We start from the raw sequence: 10509 nt of genomic DNA, 5'->3' as shown, positions 1-10509 counted from the left end.
GTGCATGATTGCAGAAACCGCTGGAAGGGTTAAACTGATACTTCAGGCATTTATTAACTTAAGGATCAGTGTGTAGGATTAGTGGCATCTAGCAGTGAAGTTGCAGATTGCAACCAACTGATTTACCCTCTGCTCACCCCTCTCTTTCCAAACATGTCAGAGAGCTACAGTACGGTGGCCTTAAAGCTTCAATAGGCAGTATATTTTTGGTATCATTGGGCAAAAACTCCATAATAACCTTTCAGCATATTGTAATTCAAGTGTTCTGAGAGATAACTAGACTTCTGCACCTCCTCATGGCTCTGTCTTCAGGCTTTAAAAAATCTAGCCCGTGACAGGAGACTTTGACCAATCACAGGTCATTTCATTGAGAGAGCGTTCCTATTGGCTGTGCTCCGGTCATGTGACCCGAACTTGGCGTTCCTTCACCAGAGTTCTCATTCTATAGCTAAACCGTCACACTACAAGATGATTCGGAAAACATCTGAGGAGAGAAATAGACATTAACGTAACATAATATTGATTCATATTTGATCAGTGCTGCCTAGTTTGACCGTTTGGTCGGAGTTCACGAGTGATTGACAGCCGGCTCTCATAGACAGCAGATGGACAGCAGACCTCAGATCAGCTCTTACTGTTTGTTTTCCTCCGGTCTGTGAAATCTTGGCAGATGCCGTTAGGAGCACCAGAGAAAACTGGAGGACACAGAGGAACATGTTTTCTTTCAGGTTACTGTCACGATATAGCGACCGTTTTATAGAAATAACTTTTTTTAATCATATTTGCTCCAATCTCTCCTACTTCAGCTTTAAGGTAACGTAAAAACATGAAAGGCCCCCTCTAGAGTGTTGAGTTTGTGGTTGGTATGTAAATGGTAAATGGACTTGCATTTATATAGCTCCTTTCTAATCTTCTGACCACTCAAAGCTCTTTACACTACATGTCAGCATTCACCCATTCACACACACATTCACACACCGATGGCACAGCCTTCGGGAGCAACTTGGGGTTAAGTGTCTTGCTCAAGGACACATCGACATGTGACCGGGGATCAAACCAACGACCTTCCGAGTGGTGGACGACCTGCTCTACCCTCTGAGCCACAGCCGCCCCATTCTGGGCTACTGTCCACGATTCTTAATTTCAGGTGATTATACACTAATGAAAACATTGATATGAATATTATATTATATTCTGCTAATAGATCTCCCGAAATGCTACACACTGGACTCTGAAAAAGTCTCTGCGAGGCTGTGGTTAAGCACAATAGTGCTGCACTAAATGTTAATGTCAGCATGCTAACATGCTCACACTGACCATACTAACATGCTGATATTTAACAAGTATAGTTGAACCATCTTAGTTTAAACTTTAAGGTGTAAGCGTGCTAACATTTGCTAAGTAGCGCTAAACACAAAGTGCAGCTAGGGCTGATGGAAACAGTTTTGCAGGCATTTGGTTATAAAATGAAGTATTGGACATGGTGAAATTGTCGAAATTGACCATGAATGTCAAACGTTTATGACAATCCATGTAGTAGTTGTTGATATAGTCTGGTCCAACGGACTGACTGAACAACATTGCCATCCAGAGAACTATGCTGCAAGAAGGAGAAACAATCAGATAATTCACTATAATTCACCACAGAGAATGCAGTTTGTTTCATTCAAGCTGCACTAATCAATACTTTTTTTATATTAACAAATAACTGTTATGCAGCAACATTTGTGTCCCCATGAATTACTTCCTCATATTTTCTTTAAAATGTGACAAATATTTATAACAAATGGCTTAAATTACAGATTAAGGTGTTCTTTATAACATAAACAAAGAATAATGCACATTAAATTACTAAAATATTTTTCGACATACTATACTATGACTTTTTTTTCATGAAATTCTTCGACATACTATACTATGACTTTTTTTCACTAAATGTTTCAACATACTATACTATGACTTTTTTTCACTAAATGTTTCAACATGCTAAACTATGACTTTTTTCACAAAAGTTTTTGACAAACTATATTATGACTTTTTTTCAGGAAATTTTTCGACATACTATACTATTACTTTTATCACTACATTTTTCGACATACCATACTATGAATTTTTTTCACTACATTTTTAGACCTGCTATATTATGACTTTTTTAAAAATAATATTTTTTACTTTACTAAGTTGTTTTTTATACATGTGCTCAATTTGACCATGTCCCCAGTGTAAAGTACACCTATCAGCCATACAATTATAAAATATGCAAAATATTCTTTAATTAATGTGACATATTTTTTTGTAGGGAACTCAAAGGACTAAAGTAGGGTGAGCATGTCTTTTTTCCCATGTTTCATGATGTTAATCTGTTTGTTACACTCTCAGTTCCACCCTGTTCGGCTAAATTATGAAGAACGTTGGTCCAATTAAAAACATTAAAAACACATTTGATATAGTTATAAAAGTTCTGTTTATGTGTAGAAGGTTAGCGAGCTAAATCTGGATCACTCTCAGAGATATTGCTAACTTAGCTCCAAATCTTCCACACAGGTCTATAGACCAATATAAACCAGTCTACCCATAAGGATTATTATTTGAGTGCCTGAGATTGGCCAATATGTTTTCCTGACAGTTAAATATGTCACTATTCTTATATAATACAAAAAAGAGGCTGAAATGTTGCTGCACAACAGGAATGACCCGTTTAATGTGAAGGGTCGCTTGTAGTGACAAAAACCAACAGAGAATCACCCGGCACATACATGGTAAATGGTAAATGGACTTGGACTTATATAGCGCTTTTCTAGTCTTCCGACCACTCAAAGCGCTTTACACTACATGTCAGTATTCACCCATTCATACACTGATGGCAGAGGCTATTAAGGTGCCAACTTTGCCCATCAGGATTTAATCTAAATACTCATTCACACACCGATGGCTATGCCTCCGGGAGCAATTTGGGGTTAAGTGTCTTGCTCAAGGACACATCGACATGTGACCCGGAGCAGCCGGGGATCGAACCACCGACCTTCCGATTGGTGGACAACCTGCTCTACCCTCTGAGCCACAGACGCCCTGATACATAGATTGAATATTGGACGTTAATGTGTTGGGCAGCCAGAAACACGACTCCAAAGGAAAGCTAACATTTCTCTGTGTCTGCTGGATATAGGCAACCTTTTGCTCACACCCGAGGGAGGGTTAAATCAGCAGCAACTGGACTTACGTTCTTGAAGAACCTAAACCAAGTTCAGTTGCTGCTGATTTAACCCTCCCTCAGATACCATGACCTGGATGACTGAGAACCTTCACAAACATTTTGCTCACACATTTGTCATAATATGGGGGTACTAACATGTCAATGTTGTTCCACTACAATCACTTAATACTGCTTTAAATATACACAATTTTGACTGATCAGTAGTACATTGGATTACTAAAAAAACTCTTAATTTGCATTGATTTTACAATATGTTTTGTCGTGATGGTGGTATAATCTGGGAGTGGTTAGTTTTCCATACATTGCCCATCCTAAAAAACACACACCACTGTGGGGGAAACGCAGATTCGGATATTTGGTATCTGCACAAAATGTCTGGTGGAAGGTTCAGTCCCAAAATAGCAACTCAGGCCTTCATAAATCCACAATTGTTACGCTTCAGGTCCGTAATACAGGCCATATGGATGGGACTGACTGTGTGAGTGTGTGTGTGTGAGTGTGGGTGTGTGTGTGTGTGTGCGTGCAAAAGGACATTGCCATTATCAAGCCTTCTTACGGCCATCAGGAAGATGTGATAGTCCGTTGCGGCAGCAGTTTAACAGGGTGACAGATAACAGCATTGTCTGTCAACTGTCAGCCTGGCAGATGAGTGGCGGAGGCAGGAAAAAGCTCATTCCTTCCCATCTCTGTGACGCGCCGCAATCATGAGTGTATCTGCAGGGTCACACAAAGAAGCTCAGGAATGAGGGACAGTTGCGTAGTGGGACGAAGGTTCAGGTGACGAACGGAGCGGTTATTCAGGGGAGTGAGTCATTATTAATCTGGTCAGAAAACATCCGACCAGCCTCTTGACTCCATGTTGGTAGCAGTGCCAGACAGTCTGATCCATAAACATGTCTCTATAAAGCTCTGTGTACCCCTCATGGTACCCCCTATTCTTATTCCCTTGTACGTCCTTGCTCTTGCATTTTTAAGGAGCCTCTTGTGCCCAGATAACCCATTTCAGACGCAGTGTCAATTTACCAGAAGAGGTAGTACACACACAGAACATTTTAGCATGCAAAACAGAGGGGGTGATTGCATTTTGTTGAATGAACATGAATGATTGTCTTAAACTACTCCTCATGAGCTACTTGAAATAACCTCCAGACTCAGCTCAGCATCTTTCCTCCTTGATCATTAAGGCCTCACACCTCATTGCATTTCAATTTCATTTGGACGAGTGTTGTCTAATAGATATATCCTGTTACATTCAATGATATCAACAGAGCCTCGGTGCGTTTTGTCAAAAATAAATGGTCAATGGAGCCTAGACGGCAGCTCGCAGAACTCCACCATTTACAAAGCAAATAAACAAATGAAGAATATCAAACCCCGGAGCACCCACCCAAACAAAATAGCGCTTCCACAAGGAAGAGGCTACAGGACAGTGTTTACAAAATCCTCATTAAGGAAGTTGTGAGATAACACACGCTCATGTGCATCACACAAAGTTGAAGGCAGGCACGCACGCACACACACCAGCTAAGAGACCATAAGCACTGAGCAATGCAGAGCCCACCATATCATAGATAAGGGACAGAAAGGGAAAGAAGAGAGCAGAGCACACAGAAAGAGAGAGACAGACAGAGGAGAGGACACAACAGAGATGACTCGGCTGGACGAAGCCAAGCCTAGGCCACCCTGTCACCGGAACCGCAGCCCTGTCGCAAAGGACATCAAAAGGTGTGCATGAGAATAAATGCTGTGAGATCTGGAAGAGAGCAGCAGGAACACACACTCCTCCAGAGAGGCTCACACTGGTCAACAACACTACTGTCTTCTGCCAGGGATACAAAACTCTCTTTGGCTACAGATGCACTGACCACAATTTCAATTAACCTTTGGATTAAGGCGTTCAGAGATTACAAATCATTTTGTCTTACTGTTGCATCAGCTCATCCATAGACAACCCCAGAGGGCATACAATAGATTGTTTTTCCCATGGCGAGCATTTGGGTCTCTCAACTGGAAACCATCTGCAGCTCCAGGACTTTGCTCGTTCTGTTTTCCATCCTGATTCTCCAGGGGCTCTGTGGACAGAGCAGCCCGATCTCCACCAACACCCATCAGAGGCATCGCCCCGCTCCGGGGCTGGGAGACGGGCATGGGGGGGTGGTGGATCCATCGCTGCTGGAGCAGGACAACAACATGAACATGCAGAGCTTGCTGGAGAGCCTGAAGGAACAGTTTCTGCAGACTTTCAACCTGTCTGGCTTGGGTCCTCTTGCCATGCCTCCTGGAAGCACAAGAGAAGAGCCACCTGAGTACATGATGGAGCTCTACAACCGTTTTGCTAATGACCGCACTGCCATGCCCACCGCCAACATCATCCGCAGCTTCAAAAATGAAGGTAAAGATCCTCTGCTCCATATGATGATGTCCCTGTTGATCATATAGATTGATTAAAAATGAGAACTACACTTTCTTCTTTAGTTGGTGCCATGTTTATTGAATATTTTTATGACATTTTATTTAAATATTATGCATTTTCCTCATCACACTCTGGTCTGCAATGCCAAAGAATATAAGTAATGAAACTGAGAACGACAGTATTCTTGTGTCCAGTTTTTAAGTAGACTGTAGCTAAACCAAAATGTAGTTGTTGAAATCAAATCCTTATTCATGATGATGTTTGTTGTTACTTCTCTGTGCAAGGTGAATAATGATCATATCAAAATGCTATTCCTACTTTGAAATGGAACAGCTTGCAAAAAAGATAATAGATGTTTCCCAATGAAGGATGAAATTGGGGATGCAATCAGGGTCTGAAATTAACTTTTTTTTCACTTCCTGCTACTGTGGAAGGCAAGTATTTGTTTTTGTCTGCCACTCAGAAATTTCATCTGCCACTTTTGAAATCTCTGCGCTAAATAAACAAATAACATTTTAGATTCTGATGTCATTCAATGTTCGATATATTTTACATAAAAAAAACATTATATGCATGGTAAATTCCAGAGTTTGAATTACACCGTAGCTTCTGTGAGAGCCCTATTTTTCGGGGCTGGGAGGGTACTGTACACGGTACTTTACTGTATTTTGTTTTTGTCATCTATAGTGGTTATTTGAGTAAAAACAATTCAAATGATTATAATTATTTAAATATTTGCTTTGATTAAAAAAAATCTTGGCATCAGTAGTTTTAATTATGTATTATAAGCTGCTTAGAGCTAATGTTAGTGTTATGAATTTAGATAGGTCATAATTCCCTCTCTATCAACTGGATTTATTCAAGTTCCTCGCCAAAAAACTACATTTTACAAGATTACATTTGAACACATCATGATAACATTGTAATTTACCTTCGCCCAGGTGTAGTAGTAGTAGCGCCATGCTGTTGAGTGCTTTTCTTTCTCTCTGCCATGGCTCCGGTCCCAAACAAACTGAATGCGTATGCGTCACTGTGCATGCGTAACAGTCAGAAAGCATTGAAGAGGAATCAGTAGTCACAGAGGCATGAGATGCTACAGAATCAGACAAGTAGGAACCTATTCTCTGCTCCAATCCTGTGTTCCCTGCCTGCCAAAGTGGCGGATGGCCTGACAATTTATCTGCATTTCGGACCCCAGAGGCAATAGGGTTAGGTTAAGATAGGGTTCGGATACGTTGCAGAACTCAACTGAAAACCTCATTATAAAGATTATACAAAATATACAGAAGTCCAACTTTGACCATTTATTTCTCTTCCCCAGATTCATCTCCCAGTGTTGTGGGTGTTGGAGGAGTGAGGCATCACCCTCTCCTCTTCAATGTGTCAGTCCCCCATCATGAACGCATCACAACGGCCGAGCTTCGCCTCTACACCCTTGTCCAGACTGACCGCCATCTCTATGCTGGTGTCGACCGCAAGGTCACTATCTACGAGCTGGAGTCGCCTGTCGGAGATGACAACACGACTGATGAGAACCCTGAGAGAGGCGATGGATTCAGAGGGGGAGGAGAGCGGATAGAGCTGGTGGAGTTGGCTTCACGCCAGGTCTACGGCACCGATAACGGCTGGGAGGCCTTTGATCTCACTGCTGCTGTTCAGCGCTGGCGCAAATCTGACCATGGCACCACGCACCGGTTGGAAGTTCACATTGCCAGCATGGCTAATGAAGATAATGGTCAAGGTATGACAGAGGACAGCAAAGACAGGAATCCACCTGAAGGGGACATGAAGATTGACACCAGCCCTGAGGAAAAACACAAACCTCTGCTGATTGTTTTCTCTGATGACCCAAGTAGTGATCACCGTGATGACAAGCGTGAGTTGAACGAGATGATTGACCACGAAACCTCTGACATGGTTCTCCAGAACGACTTGGGGATGGGCCTGAATGGTCTGTGGGGGGACCTGGGGAGGGACGGGGATGAGGGAGATGAAGACGCAGAGCCAGATGAAGAGGACCTCATCCAAATGCGCTCCAATCTGATCTACGACACAGCGTCCCGCATTCGCCGCAATGCCAAGGGAAACCACTGCAAGAAACAATCTCTGTTCGTAGAGTTCAAGGATATTGGATGGGACAGTTGGATCCTGGCACCCACTGGTTACGATGCCTTTGAGTGCACTGGCATTTGTTCCTTCCCACTGACGAAGCACGTCACGCCCACCAAGCATGCCATTGTCCAGACACTGATCAACATCAACAGTCCTCAGAAGGCTGCGCGAGCTTGTTGCGTGCCCACCAAGCTGGACCCCATCTCCCTGCTGTACTTGGATGACACAGGCGTGGTCACCTACAAGTACAAGTTTGAGGGTATGGTGGTGGCTGAGTGTGGCTGCAGATAGTCCATGTTTTGAGAGAGTTTAACGTTTTGACTGATTCTGGTCCTTTCATAAAGTCTTACAATAAGAGGAAAGACACAGAACTACCAGTAAGCTGAAAAAGGAGGTTAGCCAAAACTGTCTTCAGCAAAGGGACAATCGTTGGAATCTCTGTAAGGGTTACTCAGTGAGACTGGAAGTGCATATTATTTATTCATGAAACTATGTGCACTCCAAATTCAGACAGTGGAACGATAGTGTGCGGCAGATCTACAGTCAACATTTTGCCAACAGTGATGCCAAGGTGTGTCCTCATACCCACAAGAATGAAAAGGCACAAAATTTCCCAAAGGACCAAACCAAGCACATCCTACGGTGTGTGCGGCCTGGTGGGAACCAGTGGGCCAGTTGTCCCCCTCCCTCTCCTTCCCCCTGACATCTGTCTTCCTCTCCACTTATCTCTGGCCTCCCCACTCGATGCAAACACTAATCAGCACTTCTTGTGTCCTGGCTCAGTGAAATAACCCCCATGAGGCAACCTGACAAGACATGAACTCTCCAGGCCCACCTCCTGCCTCCTGCCGCCTCCTGATACGTAGGCGCTATGCAGGGGTCCTAGTGGCAGGGTTATCTATCCCAATCCTGTTTCCCACTTCACATGCTTCTTTTCCACTCCCCCGAGCTACAGCGATAGCAAGGTGTGGGGGCTTGAGAAACATGTATGCCACCACTCAGGCTTGGAGAACTGCACGGCATTCTGGGCATCTTTGGTGGTGGTGGGATGGGGGAGTTGGACAGGACAAGGGGGCAGGGGTTGTCCACATTCCTAGGCAACAAACAATCTTAACTGACTCAACTCCCTGACCTAGCACCTCCTCAGTTGAGTCATCCATCACTTTTATGGTAAAAATGGCCTTTTTGGACAGTTATTATCTGATGGCCAAACTCAAGAGTGGAAAAGGGGTCACTTTGTCACATTCTCCTTATGGATACAACTCAAAGGAAATACAGTTTTAGAAATACAGTTTCTTTGTTTAAAAGCCTTTCGATACCTCTGCTGCTTGTGTCAAATAAAAGACTATTTATTGTTCTAATTTATTAATTTTTTTTACAACAGCGTAGATAAGTATATATGTACATTTGTAAGTTAATTACTGTAGCGCAGGTTTTGTATCCGTGACAATGCATTTGCAGCACAACATTAATTCTGTTGGGAAGAGAAATGGTAACAGTTTCTTAAACAATAAAGTACAATTACTTAAAAAATTCTACATGCAAAGTCTCCTTAACTGATCCTTACTGTTTCAGAAAGTTTCCACCCCATCAAAATGTCATCTCGTCAAGATGAACGTAAATATTTGGAGCTAAGATGCCACACTGGTGTTGTTTTTGCCAGTTAATTGTACATGATCTATCTTCCACATTTACAATCATCAATCAAAGCATCATGGTCTGTCAACTTTCCTTTACATTATATTAAGAAGAAGCTGCTAGACCAATGATACAATGCATTGCTGACATTCAGATCATTTAGTCCGACAGTATCAGCTCACAGGTCATAGTTTATACACGACACACAAACAAAGAACCATGGGAAACTGAGTGGAAGGCCTGCTAATGAACAAAATAGATGGCCTACTGCTCACACTGACAGCTAGCAGATGCAGACAGCTGTGATGGAAAACCTGTTTGTGAAGAGAAAATGTGAACAAAAAACTAACAAAGATCTGGTCTCCAGTATCTCTTTCTGTTTTCACTTAGTTTTCAATAGATGTTAAACTAGAGCGCAAAAAGCATTGTGACGTTCATTTCATGTACCAACGTACATTGAAGATAAATAAAGGATACAGAAAACTTTACAATATTTCTTTTTGATTTAGAATGTGTGTCACACTAGTGTTCTATGAATGAGATGTCTGTGCTCTGAAAATCAAAGGCGAAGATACAGAACGCAAAACATGGATAGTACTGTAAAGATTGGATTGTGGCAGGCAGGTGAGTATTAGTTGTAAATGCCAGGCTACTTCACAAAATGGTTACAGATACAGTTGGACATATTGAGAAGTATGCTCATTATCTTTTTTCGCCAAGAGTTAGATGAGGAGATCAATACCGCTCTCCGAAACAGCCTGGAGACAGTTAGCTTAGCTTAGCATAAAGTCTAGGAGCAGGAGGAAACAGCTAGGCTAGCATTGCCAAAAAAAGTGATTAATCCGCATGAAAAGTTAAGTTAAAAAACAACAACAACAATTTGTATTTTGGGGGGTTATCAGCCTCCCTAGAGTCTTGTCTTGAGGTTGTCAGGCAATTGGCAGAGAATTGTTGAGTTTTATTACACAGCTTTGTTGAATGCTTGATTCTGATTGGTCAATTACGACGTACTACTGTCTGTTATGTAAGGGATAATGTACAGCGAGCTGGTCATTGTTGTGAATGAGGGGTCCTTCATCACCCTGAAGGGGATTCTTTCACAACAATGATCCGCTAGCTGTACATTATCCCG

The 10509-nt window shown here is 42.4% G+C and overlaps 1 protein-coding gene across 1 annotated transcript; it reads left to right on the top strand.

Annotated features, from left to right (window-relative positions):
• The first annotated feature begins 3767 nt into the window (after nt 1-3767).
• On the top strand, nt 3768-9272 carry bmp10 (bone morphogenetic protein 10). Its single transcript, XM_074637225.1, has 2 exons — nt 3768-5606; nt 6949-9272. Exons 1-2 carry the CDS (start codon nt 5198-5200, stop codon nt 8028-8030), a joined length of 1491 nt encoding a protein of 496 aa, XP_074493326.1. The 5' UTR covers nt 3768-5197; the 3' UTR covers nt 8031-9272.
• The last annotated feature ends 1237 nt before the right edge of the window (nt 9273-10509 follow it).

The sequence above is a fragment of the Sebastes fasciatus genome, chromosome 6, assembly GCF_043250625.1.
Source record: "Sebastes fasciatus isolate fSebFas1 chromosome 6, fSebFas1.pri, whole genome shotgun sequence".
NCBI classification, from domain to species: domain Eukaryota; kingdom Metazoa; phylum Chordata; class Actinopteri; order Perciformes; family Sebastidae; genus Sebastes; species Sebastes fasciatus.
Note: the sequence above shows the minus strand (reverse complement) of the source record. Positions and strands in the feature narration are given on the sequence as shown.